This window comes from Montipora foliosa, chromosome 13 (assembly GCF_036669935.1).
Source record: "Montipora foliosa isolate CH-2021 chromosome 13, ASM3666993v2, whole genome shotgun sequence".
In the NCBI taxonomy this organism is placed as follows: domain Eukaryota; kingdom Metazoa; phylum Cnidaria; class Anthozoa; order Scleractinia; family Acroporidae; genus Montipora; species Montipora foliosa.
Window position 1 is genome coordinate 15696460 of NC_090881.1, and position 15029 is coordinate 15711488.

At 37.5% G+C, this 15029-nt stretch overlaps 2 protein-coding genes across 2 annotated transcripts in view; both read right to left on the reverse strand.

The window, feature by feature from the left end:
• Positions 1-203: 203 nt before the first annotated feature.
• LOC137981754 (tyrosine kinase receptor Cad96Ca-like) lies at positions 204-8225 on the reverse strand. The gene is made up of 13 exons (XM_068828809.1): positions 8195-8225; positions 7425-7724; positions 7202-7231; positions 6551-6681; positions 5396-5660; positions 4878-4988; positions 4324-4514; positions 2604-2726; positions 2380-2450; positions 2130-2170; positions 1887-1983; positions 1704-1803; positions 204-974 (listed from the first exon to the last, which is right to left on the reverse strand). The coding sequence occupies exons 1-13, from the start codon at positions 8223-8225 to the stop codon at positions 906-908; spliced, it is 1560 nt and encodes a 519-aa protein (XP_068684910.1). The 3' UTR covers positions 204-905.
• LOC137982865 (receptor-type tyrosine-protein phosphatase delta-like) overlaps positions 7980-15029 on the reverse strand; it is an 18811-nt gene continuing 11761 nt past the window's right edge. The window contains exons 3-6 of the mRNA XM_068830031.1: positions 14406-14558; positions 11812-12078; positions 9940-10230; positions 7980-9298 (exon numbers count right to left, since the gene is read on the reverse strand). Of these exons, the coding sequence (XP_068686132.1) occupies positions 8982-9298; positions 9940-10230; positions 11812-12078; positions 14406-14558 (1028 nt within the window). The 3' untranslated portion in view covers positions 7980-8981. The remainder of the gene's footprint in view (positions 9299-9939; positions 10231-11811; positions 12079-14405; positions 14559-15029) is intronic.

The window sequence follows — 15029 nt, forward strand, 5'->3', positions numbered from 1 at the left end:
TTTTACCTGTTTCCCCAGAAGTAAATTTTCTATCTTTTTTTCCCAAATAGAAATGCAATTTATTAAAGGGGCATGTTATTAGTTAAGCTATCTTGTGCTTGGCATGTTGTATAATAAAGGGATGTCTTTGTTTTGAAGGAAATGGAGGAAATAAAAAATTCAAAAAATGCAATACTTCCCAAATGGGATTTTGGGAAAGCTAGCATCCGGTTCGTCATTTGAAACACTTTATACAGATATCGAACTCAAGCAATCCTTCAACAGAATTTATTTCAACTTGTTAACATTTAAAAAAAATGGAAAAAAGGTTGGAGCATATGGGTTTTTAAGAATCATTTCACTTAAAAATAGTCGAAACAGTGTGCTCAAATTTACTTATGCAATCATTAAACTATTTGTCTCAACTTAAAGGCACACAGGTTTCTCGACCGTTTGTTTTGTTATGAACATTCGCATTGCTTATCGTAGTGACCTGATTGGATGAATTTCAGCTTTACCGCGCGGAATTCTAATATGTGACAAATGTTCCTCGACAAGCAATACCTGCATGGTGAACTTGGGCCTTTAAGACACGAGAACAATTTATCAAGCAAATTCTTGAATGTGATAGCTTAGCTTGGTACTCTTATACCCCGAGGAACAGCATCGACATCTACTGACTCGAACGTAAACAATCAATAAACCATTTCTTAAACCATCTAAACGCAACCTATACAGCGTATCTATCAATTAAAACCTAAAAAAAAAAAAAACACTTAAATTTACTTTGTTTCAGAATTTTCTAAAATTCCCTTTGTTCGATTTTTTTTGCCTGTGATCGTTGCCTAATCATCAACTAACAAAGTGATTGGCTGTATAATCCTAATTCTTTGATAGTCCAACCATACTTTGCTCTTCTACATCATCTACCCGGCGGTCAGATCAGTGACATTGGCATACATTCTTGTATCGTACTGACTGAGGTTTACATACGTCTGCAAAAGAAAATATTTATTGTCTTTAAGTTACTTGATTATGTGAGCCAACCACCTCATACAACGATAGATTATTTCGAACACTCAAGAAAGCCAAGAAGGATCGAATAAGAAGTATTTGCTAGCAAATAGGATTTTTATGCTTTTTCATAGTGCTCTCTATCAACTGTTTACATGTAGTACTTTTCTGTATGCATAACCACTTTTCTGTGTATGCCAAGGGGTAGGCAATTCGGCAATTAGTAGTACCCCCTCTTCGTTGTGATATCATGCACGTGATTAGACTGACGCGTCCACTCATCTCTGCGTCTCTTCGAGGCAACAAGATTCTTTTTTAACCCCACCTCCTCCCCCTCTCCTTACGCTTATCTCCAAGTTGTTATGCATAATTTTTGGTGTTTTGTAGCCCCCACCATTACTGGGGCTAATTAAACTTGATGGTGAATTCATTAAAGCGGCTATGAGCAGCTGCCCATAGCCAATTTAGTCCATCCAATGTCTTTGTGTTATTCTAAGGGGGCCCCCGTAAACGAGTTTCAGGAAAAGCGTCCTAGCCTTCTGTAGATGGAATTATATTTTTCGCACATGGGAAAGCATAAAGGGCAATTCGCAAGTGGCTGTGAGAATAATACGATTAAAAAAGAAACCGAGATGACAGTGGAAGACAGGTTAGGTTCGTCAGGAGCAAACTAATTCATTAATCCCCACAATCCTCCCTTTATTATTTACCTTGTGATTCCTTTCCATATCCTTTGTTGTTCTCCTCAACTTTTCAAATGTAGGTCGATCACTTGGGTCTTCTTCCCAACATTTCATCATGATTTCATACCTAAAATTTTGCAGGGAACGTGTTTTCAAGCACTACTCATTTCCTGATTATTCAGTACCACAATTGAGATGAAAGTTATTTACAGTTTGCTATCCACATGTCTTGGCTTAGGCATCCTGTATCCTTCTTGGATTTTATTCGCAATGAGCCCGGCGTTTGTGTCCGGGTATGGCGATCCACCTATAGGTATAAAATTACAGTCTCAATAAAGTTTGGTACGAAATTTGTGAAATTTACATAGTTATCGCCATTGATTGTTAAAATATTCCCGGTTATACATTTGCACATTTTTTGTCAGTGGACCACCTTTTTAAATTGAAGCTTACCAACAGTCAGGATTTCATAGAGTAGGATGCCATAACTCCACCTTCATTAAAGGAGTGAAACAAATAAAAGAACAAAATGAGAGGGGAAGTAAGGAAGTATGCATTTCAAAAATAGAACAATCATTGGAGGAAAGAAGCTACAGCAAACAAATAACGCAATTTAGGTCGGCTGCAAAATGCTTGGTAGATGACAACAACAAATCCCCAATGGAAACGGAATTTGACTTTGTACTGAAACGGAAACACTTACACATCACTTTGTGTCGTGTATATGCCGTAAAGCAAGGCCTCGTATGCGGTCCACTTGACAGGTAGTCGACCCTATATACAGAGATCATTACGGTATGCTGTTAGTAAAAAATAACAATATATCTGGTAGTTTTGCTGTGCAAACAAGTTGACCGTAAACTGCGACTACGTTTTTTCGCAGTAAATGAACTCTTTTTGCAAGGCAAAGTTTACTTGTAGCCTTACCGGACTTTTTCTGGTATAAATGTTTTCCTGGTCCACATTCCTCGCCATCCCAAAATCTGTCACCTTGCATCTCTCTCCTTCCCCAACAAGAACATTTCTCGCCGCTAAGTCGCGATGGACAATCTTAAAGAAATTGCATGTGAATATGTACTGCAAAGAGACTCCGTTATGGACAAGCATAACTCCACTGATCAAAAGAGTCTTACCTTCCAGAAATGATAAAGTATTTTAAGTGGGGCTTGATATCGAGTGAGTTTGATCGTAGCACGAGTCAAGTTCGAGCCCGAGTCAAGTTCGAGTCACGAGTCAAGTTCGAGTCAAGTTAAATTTTCCTTTTTTTTTAGTAGTTTTCTTTTCAATTGCTGTGTGAAAATAATGTACCAGAGGTAATTAGGCCTAATTAGGTCTTTTTAGGGCTAATTAGGCCTAAAATTAGCTTTAATGAATGTTTAGGGTACTTTTCTTTAGGCCTGATTAGCCCTAAAAAGACCTAATTAGGCCTAATTACCTCTGGTACATTATTTTGACACAGCAATTAAAAACAAAGCTACTAAAAAAAAAAGGAAAATTTCACTTGACTCGAAGTTGACTCGTGACTCGAACTTGACCCGGGCTCGAACGTATTAATATCAATCATCTACAATTTAATTGACATTAGTTTGAGACCTTTAATGCAGACTCATCAGTGAACAGCGAAAGAACAAAATATTTTAAATTACTCATGGCATTAAAATACCTCTACAGGTAGGACACAACGGATTTATTATTTTTATTATTATTATTATTATTATTATTATTATTTATTATCGTTATCATTATCATTATCATTATCATTATTTATTATTATTATTATTATTATTATTATTATTATTATTATTATTATTCAGTTTGGAGACGTCTGAAGAAAAATCCATAAGTTAGTGATGAGTAATGGTAATAAGACTGAGTAAAGTCCAATTGTTTAATATGTCTTAATATGATTTGACTTGATTTTTGCACGACCCTACAAGCTATCTAGCTTAAAAAAGAAAAAAAAAAGTTATATTATTCTTTGGTCTGTAATCATATGAGTCATGACAAAATCGGAGGACCGCGCAGCTGGAGTCCTATTTGTTTATGACGAGTATGATTACAGACCGAATTGGACAAAGCGAAGTCCTATTATCAATTAATCATTAAATTTACAATTCCCTAGAAAAGAAGAAGAGCCACGTTATGAAAGGAAGGGAAAATTTGCACTAAAAGACTAAGAAAGGTGAAAAAATTGTACAAATTGCACATTAAGGCCGTTCTGAAGCTATTGACTCAGCTTTACAACATTGTACTTTGCAGAAAAAACTGCCCTGTTTAGCATTCCAGCTGAAAAGTTGTTCTGCGCCGTTCTGCATTTTTCATGCATGGTTGCGTTTTTTCACTGACGTAAGACTTGTTTTTCACTCGTCAATTAGCAACCATCCATCCATTAAATTTAATTGTGTTGTCAATTTGTTCAATACCAACTTGGCAAGTAAGTTATATTCACAGCTCTTTAAACTAAACTTAACTAAACTAAACTAAACTAACTCAGTATATGTCTGATTATTAAGCTGGTTGTAGTTTCGTTCACATAAATTATCAATGTAATAATGAAGATTGTGCAAAAGTATTTTCATGGTATTCCAAACATTTATTTCGCATTTATGCATGCTGACTGATGGCAATCTCCCCTTGTTGAACAAACCTTTTTGGAAGACAAGTAACACATCCCATCAGCAACCTGCCACGCGAATTTTATCAGCTGTTCGGAAGTCAGATTGGTCTCCGGTTGTACATCCGGGTTGTTATAGTAAGTGTCGTTTAGTCCTCGGCTCTTTCTCAGGTATCCTAAGAGGTCTCCACATGGAACATACTCGATCAAGACCATCAGTGGTTCTGTGGAAAACAAGGTTCTTGGTATAAAGGGTGTTCATATGTATCCTAGGAGATACTGGTTTCTGTAAGTACACTTTTAAAAGAATCCCAATCCTAATGAGTCACGTTTTAGACGATGCAGAATAAAAACGAAGCTACGTTGCAAGAAATCAACTGCTTGATGAACGTGACTCAAGATTCTTGAGTTTTCTTTTGCTTATTCTTTGGGCCTCTCCTCTGCTCTTTTTTTCTTTTCTTGAATCCAGTTTTCATTGCTATCCCACCTCGATCCACAACAAGATAGGCTTTGTTCATCTGTTAAATGAGAATTAAAAAACAACAACAACAACAATAGTAAACAAACAACAATTTATGGAGATTTACCGCTTTCAGTGACGCATCCGATAAGCTTGATCACGTGAGGATGGGGCTTTAGCTTCTTCATTAGCTCCAATTCTGATAACAAATCCTTTCTATCCGATGGAGGAGCATTGACTAGAAAGTAAGGACTAAAAACTGTCAACGGCTTCATTCGATGTAACAAACAAAGCAGTTGGTTAGGGAGGACAAAAATAGTAGTAAAACAGAAGAGTTTTCGAGTGTAAGTAGTTTGAGTTATTTGAGGTAACAGCAAAACAATGCAAGGAGCAAAAAAAAATTATATTTTGTGAGGATCTAGTTATGCATGGTTGTTGTTGTTAACGCCATTTCTTTTTTTTTTTCATTTAGCGTAAAAGTGTGGCCAGTAGGGGTTGGAAAGCTGTGTACTTATTTATTTCTAGTGTTTATATCCTCTGGTCACTGTCTCAACGCAAGCCGACTTTCTAAACTTTATAAAACTAGTTTACCGCTTCAGTTGTGTGCTTTTACAAGAATATAACTAGGACAAGCGGGAACCAAACCTTTCAGCATTTTTACTGCTACTGTTGTTTCCTCCTGATGTTCTTGTACGTTTTTCACTGTCGCCTGGGCAACCTGAGAAAAGGCTCCTTTACCGATGATTTTGATAACATAAACATCTTCTGGACTCACTTCCCAGTTTCTTCCAGACGGATGAAGTGGCATGTAGTATCCACTTCCTGCAGATGGAGTTGCGTAGTTTGCTGACTCCCTTGTGCTGAGATCACTAGGAAGCCCTATATTGTCTTCTTGCAAAGATACAGGATTCTGGTGATGATTAACCCAGAAATATGACAGTCATGCACTAACTAGAAACTAGAAAGCCAACTAGAAGTCTCTGCTCCTCTCGACACCGCACACCTTTTAACTGTTAACATTATGGCCTAATATCATTCTTTTACCTTTTTTTTTACTATGTATAATACAAATTGTGAGTGTAAATGCTATGGAAAGTGTGCATAAAGAATACTTCAATTGAATTGAATCACAAGTCAACTATTATTTTAACGGGTATTCCAGGGAAGGGCACAGTTGTAGCAGTGGTTACCCTGAAATGTGTTCGATATATCAGATATTCACACATGGCTACAAGGCTTTGTGGCTAAATTTAACATTCGTTTGTTTAGAAATCTTCCTTGAGACTTTTAGGACACAGAGCTGAGCGGTGAAATTTGACCACAAAGCCTGGTAGCCATGCCTGAATATTGAGTTATCGAACTGGGCCTATCCTACTAGCCTCTGTGCAGTTGTAAACTTGGTTGAAGTGAGATGTGTAAATACACTATATAGAGGAACAACAGGATAGTAGCCTTAAGCCTGCAGACAGAGAGTTTGGCGAGCATACGGCGAGAGTCGATGGACTCGACGCTTCGAAAACAATAATTAATGAGCCTGACAGACTATCAAAATATTGATAAAACGTCACATGCATGAGCTTAAACCCTTGTATGCTAATATCTTCCTTTCACATGTAAAGCCTTTGTTCGCAATCCAGAAGGACGCACTTTGTCAAATGGTTTTGGTGCCGTGTTTTATCGGGTCAAAAATACAATAAAACACTGCTGCTCGTTTTTTAAACATAATCAGACTTTCTTAATTAATCCAGGATTTACCTTATACACATCTATTCTTCTGTCGAGATCTTACTGACAACGTACCGCAGGTCTAACATCTCCACAACTGAGACACTGACGACGGCGTCTTTTCCATACAATCACAGATAGAACAATAATTATAATGACCAGGAAGACGAATAAGTTGGAAAAAATATGCAAAACAGCGTAAAAACCTGACGAAAAGAAAGCACAAAGGAACTTGTTATGAAGGTCCACAAATTTACTACTCAGAGCAATCGGTATTTGAATAGAATTCTTTCTTTCTTTTTCTGTTTTTGTTTTTGTTTTCTGGTATTCGGTTATGCTTCCAGAAAAGATAGTAGTAAATAATCGTTTAACTTTAGAAAATAGCATAGCAGTGCAAAGACTGAATTACATAATAAACATATACAAAAAAAGGTTTGAAACATATGAAAGCACTAAAGGTAAGTCCCTGGGCATAGTGCACAATAAAAGAGTTGGATCACTTATATAGATCAGTTTTACAACTTGGAAGTTCAAACGTTCTGCTCTTCTTCAAGCGTTTAAGCAAGCTTGCTCTCTGAGATACTTTGTGATAGTAGATGTGCTTGTGTTCAGAATTGGAAAATGCTCTTTTTGATACGTTTGCTTCCAGATTAAAACGAAACCCTACACTTGAAATTACGCAATGAAATATTTTCATATCTCAAGAGGGGACATTATTGTTCTTACCTTTCTGTCTTTCCAAAGAACTTGGAGTTACTGAGGGAGAAGGAGCACGATAGTAGTTAGTCCCAGTAGAGTATTTAATGGTACTTACATTAGGTCGCTTGCATACCTCTCTTATAATGCTAATCTATAAAGAATTGGTCTGTTTGTTGTCTTTAAATGAAAGATTTTGAAATGAAAGTTACAAATGGTTAAGGCAAATGCCGATTTTAACAGTTAGACTTACCTCCACTATATGGCAATTCCTCTATCTTTATGTTTTCTTTAGATACCAGACTTTCGCCATATTTGTTTGTTGCGGTCACAACAAATTCATGCTTTTTTGTATTTTCCACTTGGACAACGAACACACGGTTAGAGATGTCCTTTATTTCCCCAACGATTATCCACTTCTTATCACTTAAAATTCTTTTGTAGATGGTGTATTGGGTTATGCCTGCTCCGTTTTCTTCTGGTTCGTTCCAAGAAAGGGTTATTTTCTTGTCATCAATCTCAGCATTGACAATAACTACAGGTTCCGGAAAACCTGTAAATTAAAGTATGCAAATTGAGGTTAAAAGAAAAAAAAAACGAATAAAATTAAGCAAAACTCTCCTTGGCTGAGAAGATAAAGCCGAATCTCAAAAAAAATGTTCATACCTTGACCCAAGCATCATGACGTAGCCTTCTCCTCAAACGTCCCCTGATCATGAGGTTAAGTTGAGTATAACCCTATTCACTCCGATGACCAAATTTCCGAACAGGTGTGATTATGGAGCGATTAAGTACCTCAAACCCCAAATGAACATTTTAGTTACCCCATTACACATGACCCACAACGCAGGAATTAAACCCTCTTGGAAGGAGAGACAAAGCTCTTTGTTCTTGTAGTAAATTGCCCGTAATATTTAATTAACTTGGGTAAACTAATAATCAAGAGGATATGAGGAAGTTCATAAGTTTTCTAAGGCGAATCTCTCAGGCAGATATGTTTTTTTTAAACTAGTGGAAACGTGCCTGTGGCAAAGGCCATGCAAATTATTGGCATGTTAAGAACTGGCAGACTCTGTTGTAGGTATCACATAAACGAAACTAAAAGGTAGCTCTGCATAATGGTAACAGAAACACAAGGCCGCCTCACCAACCTTCCAAAGCCACAAGTTTCCCGGTATTCTATCCCCTTCGTAAACTATCTTAATGCTCGTTCTGTGACAGTCACTAGAAATTCATACACTTAATTTTTGTCCAATATTAGCATGGCACCTTGAAAGGTTCTTGTTTTTCCACGTTCTCTTCTGGTTTTCTTCCGTGTCGTTCTTATTTATAATTCGTTGGTACTGTAGTTATGTGCTGTTTAATGGGTGCTTTGTTGCTATGCGGTTCACTAGAATAGAGTTAATCTCGAGGATGCTTTAAAAAAATCACCCCTTTCTTCTTGTAGCCTGGAAACATTATTTTAAAACCGTGTTTCACTCAGCAGGTCTTCGTTATTTTTTCGCGAAAAAGGGTGCAAAAAAAAAAAATAATAAAAAAAATAAAATAAAATAAAATAAAATAAAATAAAATAATAATAATAATAATAATAATAATAATAATAATAATAATAATAATAATAATAATAATAATAATAATAATAATCATATCTTGGAAATACCCGGAATTCAGAGATTCGCTCTTACTAATAAAAGGTTGAAGAGCATTTTTTGTTTGGAAAAGGCTACCATTTTCTGACCCCATAAACATTGCTAAAGAGTTTCGAAAAAAAGTAGCCCAATACGTTAAAACTTAAAATATAGTGCGATGTTTACTTACCTCCCAACACAACAACTTTTCTGATATTCTTTTCCTTTCGCACACTTTCTCCATGCTTGTTTGTGGCAGTCACCACAAACTCATACACCTTGTTTCTATCCAATTTCACAATGACTTGACGCCTTGATGGGTCCATGATTACTCTTACTTTGTTCCACTCTCTAACCGTAACATTACCTACAATTCGTTGGTAGACTGTGTACTGGGTGATGGGTGCTCCGTTATTTTCTGGTTCAATCCACTTTATTTTTACGCTCACTTTCTTTGTTTTATTGGGAAGGTCTTCAATTTTCACAGCACCTGGGGCTCCTTAAACATGAAACAAGTTGAAAAATGCACAAGCATTAGTTGATAACAACTCTTCTTCCACTGAGAACAATTTTAACGTCAACATCGTGCCATTAGTTAATAGATCTAGTGGTGAACTTCATCAAGTGTTAACTTTTTTCTATGCTCTATGTGGACGGCGCATTTAATATGCTTTATCATATAACGTACCACTATTTGTCGTTAACAAAAGTGGACCCTAAATTGTGAAAAGTGTTTGAGGTATAGAGAAATTTGGGAAGAAGCCGTTCAAACGGTAACAGTCCCAACAATGCGCAAGAGCCAAATGAAGCCAAAAATGATTCCAATAATTTGTCAATTTGATGTCCTCTACATCTCGAACAGATTGCAGAAGACATGCATCTGCCTAAGAGATACAATTTACCCTACTGCCTTTGGTAAATCGATTGTGCATGGTATGGTTCACGATCATTATCTTTTACAGGAAGTGTTGTCAAGTATCTGTCTTACTGGGTTTTCTCGTTCGTCAACGGTATGAAAAAATAGTATGGACATGCCAGCCGTACATTTAGTAACTAGAGCTGAGGTCACAGATCTTTGACAGCAACGCCGGATCAATGCCCAATGTGTGGATAATGATTGAAACTATAGTATTTGCGTACCTTCATACTTAGTCGTCACTTGAATTTCCCTTGCAGTTCCTACAAACACCCTATTAATAGCAGAAACCCTCAAAGTATAATTTGAACTTCTGGTAAGACTCTCAACCAGATATTCACTGGTGGCAGCACTTCTGGTCTCATTTAGAATGACATTGACTCCATGTAGTATGATCAAATTGTACCCTGTAATAGGACTTCCCCCATCGTCAGTTGGCGCAGTCCATCTCATTATCAACGAGGAAGCACCGAGGTCATCGTCATTTGTCGTGAGGCTTGGCGACCCTGGTGGCTCTTCAAAAAAAAAATGAAGAAAGAGAATACCACAACAGCACATACATAGAAGACTGTCAAACATAAAGACGGCCAAATTTAAGAATACATTTTAGGGCCAGGTTTTCTCTATGCAAATGAGCGGAATTTCTTTGTTTCATTCAAGTAGAATTCACAGATGCTTGAGCGCAGAAAGGATAAGACCCTCACATATATTGTCGGTGCAAGGAATATTCTTAGACGTCCTAAAGAGACTGACTAACCTGTATGGCAATCATTCCAAACGAATGTACTCTAAAACTTCCAAGAAGGATAGAAACGCTTATCACCGAAGCCCTAAGATTATTAAAAAAAAAAAAAAATTATGCTAGCCTTTACCTCGTGATGAATAATGGGGATATTGAGATATTTAAATGTTCTTCAGTTTGTCCTAATTCTACTCTTGTTTGAAAAAGAAATTAGGTTAAGCCCACCGACTGTACACTTCAGGAAAGAGCTGAGCAAAATGCCTTGCAAAATTTTTTGAGATGTTGGCTTCATGCAAATGTTAGAAAAAATGTGAAGCATTCTAATGTAAGATTCAGGCAGAGCTTGCTCAATCTATCATCCAATGAAATTACATGCCCAGAACTAGTTTCTAACCGCATAGCTTGCAGTGCCAGATGGCGTTCAGCGGTATTCTACGCAAGGTCGTACTGCAGAAAAGACTTGTGTAATTATTGGAAACTGAAAATACAGCTATCGTTCAAAGGAAAATGTCGGGATTTCAACAACAAAGAGAAAAAACGGCAAAAAGTTATCTACCATTTTGATCCAACGTTTCAGCAATTTCTTCCATTGCCATTTCTCCTTTTTTTTCTACATTTAAAATCTGGCGATCTTAGGTTAAAAAGGCCCTGTTCTCCAGCCATAGGACTTTCCTCCAGTATGGCTTTGCTGAGAACACTATTGTCAGGTCATTTGACCGGGTCAAGCAACTTTACTGCATGGGGAGATTAACTAGGCTTAGCGAGGTACAAGGTAAAGGATGTAAATCACCTTATTTTATCATTGTTGACCCTCCTATCCACACAATATATAATAATTTAAGCTCTTGTTTTAGGGGGCTAGGTTGTAAACTGCCCAGCTTAATATTTTCTACTCTTTCTAATGTAAATGGACATACGCTGTCGAGATTGGGGCCATTTAAATTAGAAACATCTATAACGTCACCTTGTGTGCGTGACTCACATCAAACTCAATAAAGTTCAAAACATGAAAACGACATAAATGAATAAATAATGCCTTACACGAAGCCACAAAAAGTGAACATATAAATTATAATTTTAGAGTAGGACATTCCCAGGGTAAAGGTTGTATCAATGTTTGTAATAATTTAGTGTGCCAAAGAACCGCTCTATGGCTCAAGTGAACTGAAATACTGTGTCGTGGTCGGGGTCTGGTGAAAGCCATGCAATCCTAAGGTGTTCGGTCTTACTTTTATAGTTTTGGCAACGCTCTAAACATATATTGATTGATTGGTGTTACATTGGGAAATGGGCAAGGCTGCCATTACCAAGTGCTATACCAACACGACTGCACACTTTTTTTGTACTTCCTTACTTATTTGGTTCAGTTGCACCCAACGTGAATCAGCAGCACCAGCAGTGTTGCTAGCGTCACAAGTATAATTTCCGAAATCTTGATCACTGTTCATCTGTACATCCACTGTATTCTCTGTAGATATTTTCTTTCTTAGTTCAGTTCCGTCTGGTTTTGTCCATGTGATTGATGGGGTAGGAGAACCATCTGCCACACATGTTATTTGAACTGTTTGTCCAATCCAAGACTGGTTTGTTGAGGGATCCACTGAGAGTATGTTTGGTTTATCTGTTCAAATAATTAGTGAACAACTGAAATTACGCATATACTGAATGATTGCGAGGCAAATGAAGAGGTTCTAGTCTAGAAGGATCATTACCCTGCATTGCTACAAATACCGGCTAACAACTAAATTTTGGCTAGTAAAGGGCCAGTCGGACAATTCTTACTACAAAGAGTGATCTTTTCAGTCGTGCCTTATGAGCTGTGCATTCTCCATCCAGCCTCTGAATTGTTCTGCTATGAAGATTTTCGAGAAACTAACCAGTCGTTTGCACAAACAATCTCACTGATCGAAATAGAAAATGAGAGAAAAAAAAAAAAAAACAAGAGCTAAGGACAAATTAAGTGCTCTTAAACTATTGTCCAGCATTTGAAAACTGTCAAAAAAAGCAATAATTCATTGTTGCAAATGCAAAAGACATGTATTGACGTCGCCATAACTCTCTCAGCTTGGAGCCATTGATCCTCAAGACTACCAATCGCGCAAAAAACGACTTGATTAACAGTTCTTGTCGAAATGTCGCTATCAAGTTGAAAGCCTACCGTGATGTGGTCTTAATAACTCTAATGTATACCGATGGTCTCTGGAGGGTACTCCAAACAGTTAAACTATTTTCGTATAAGCCAATTCCTGATTCGTGGTCATGATAACGTCCTCATAGCAGACCCCAGAATCTCACTTCCATGTCATCAAATTTGGACACAATCTGTCCTATAGGTAGCTGTATAGATCATTTTTCACGAAACTGACCAGTTGGTTGAGGATCTTATTTATACTAAGGAACCCAGGAATTGCTACTCAAAAGCATAAATCTATGCTATGCTTATCATAAAACGCTACTGGATATTATTAACTGTCAAAAATCGGGATTCAAACGGAAATCGGTGATATTAATACTGGTTAAAATTAAACAATTTATTGTCTTGATAATGCTTATGTACGTGCTTGGCATTGCTGGACAAGTATAAATAAATCTTTTTTTAAGAAAGAGTGATTGAGGTAAAAGGTTTTGTTTTGGCCTTGCTTTAGACTTTGCCAGTGACCTCAGTTTCTGGGAAACAGCTACTCTAGGATAGGAGTGATTTGGGGAGTTCACTCTATTATAGGGTAGCAAAATCTAGCTTTAACTAGCTCTGGTAGAGGGTAAGGGTTCCAGGCTCCCAGCGGCACATCCCCACCCAGAAATTCGTAAAGTACTTCCTTCCCCCCCAAGGGAATCAATTAAAAATGTTGAACTCGTCAACATTTGAACGATGAAATGATATATATGAAATGGATCATATATGAACTGCGGATATGAAATCAAGTAAAGCTATGATCCTCGCAGTTATAAGGGAAAACCTGAGCCTATTCCACCTTATAGGAATATTGAGACTGTATACGAAATGAAGAAGGCTTTTGGAATTTACAAGTAGTAGTACATTATGTACCTATCAATGTTAAGCTCGATGGAGTGAGGAAGGGGAGGGAGGGGGACATCGATCGTACTAAGAACATTTGACGACCTTCATTTATCACCGGGTGGGGATTTTGACCAATTATTTTGTCCCAAGGGTGGGGAATGAAAATGTCAAAATCCCCACCCCATGTCCGACCTCCCCACACAGGACATTCCTTGCAGGTCGGTGTTTTACATTTTGGAAAGTAACCGTAACCCTCGATTTGGCTAACCCTAGGCTTATAAGACTGATTTATGGGCCTTCGGTTAGCCAAATTGAGGGTTTTGGGATAATTTCAAAAAGGCAGACCAATGACAGGCAACGATTGACCTGTGGAATGTGACCTGTTTTTTAGACCCGCCGGAACACTGTGGCGTCTCCGTAGATAAATATTACGTTGCATGAAACGCTACGACAAACATCTCAGAAAGGAAGTACCGCACAGACTTGAGAGTTTGTTTCCTGCAACTTTCCAATTTCTTGGCCTTTTTCATTCAATGGTTTCAAATTTATTTTTTGTTGCGTGACAGTGAAAAACGACTTTTTGCATATTTTTCAATGGTCGAGAAACTATCGACATGAAAGCTGTTGTGATTCAGCTACCCCCATTCACACAACAGAATATTTAACATCTCCGCAGTAGTCACATGCGCCTCTCGAGCGCCTATTTTTTATACAGCCCATGATTTGTCAATTCCTTATGAACACGAATTTTTATGCTCTTTACCAAGTAAACAGTTTTTACCACGTTTTTCTGTAATGCCTGAAACGCATTTTAATTCACAGAGCTTTTATTTGTGTAAATAACCCTACCTCCCTTAGCATCTTCGTAAAAAGAGCAACAGTGTGGAATACTGAGGCATGAATCGTGACACATTATAAATAAAACTTACCCCATGAAACAATTTTAAACGAGAAAATGCTTGAGAAAATGAGATAGTTTGGTCCGTTCACAAAGCATCTGTACACCGTCGCATCACTGGGTTTGACATTGAGTATCTGAAGAGTGCCGTTTGAAAACAGAATCGTGCGGTTTGCATAAGGACCTGCAGATTGACAATGTATATAATTAATCTTTTGGGAGCTCATCGCCATGGAAAATAGATGTAGTTAAACGCTGTGCATACCGTGGTGTGCGTGTGTTTCACTGCTAATACTTACGATTGTTATTATGTCCTTTCATTTGTAGCCCGCTATGTACTATACAAGTAATTATATAGATTGTGGCTTATGCAAAATATATATGCTGTTGGGGGATCATGGCATCGGATTCTGAGAATTATTCTTTCCGTCTTTGAATCGTGTTTTCTATGACTTCTCAACTCCATTTTGTTCTTTGAACAAAATGCCACAAGACCCTAAATATGTTTGGAACCCTATGGGACGATTTTCAATATACTTTTACACGGTATACGTCTGCAATGACTGCGGCGAGAGCAAAAGGCTTGCATGAATTACTTGTAAGCCTAAATACACTTGAAAGAAACGGATATGAAATTACCCCTCCCCCATCGCTC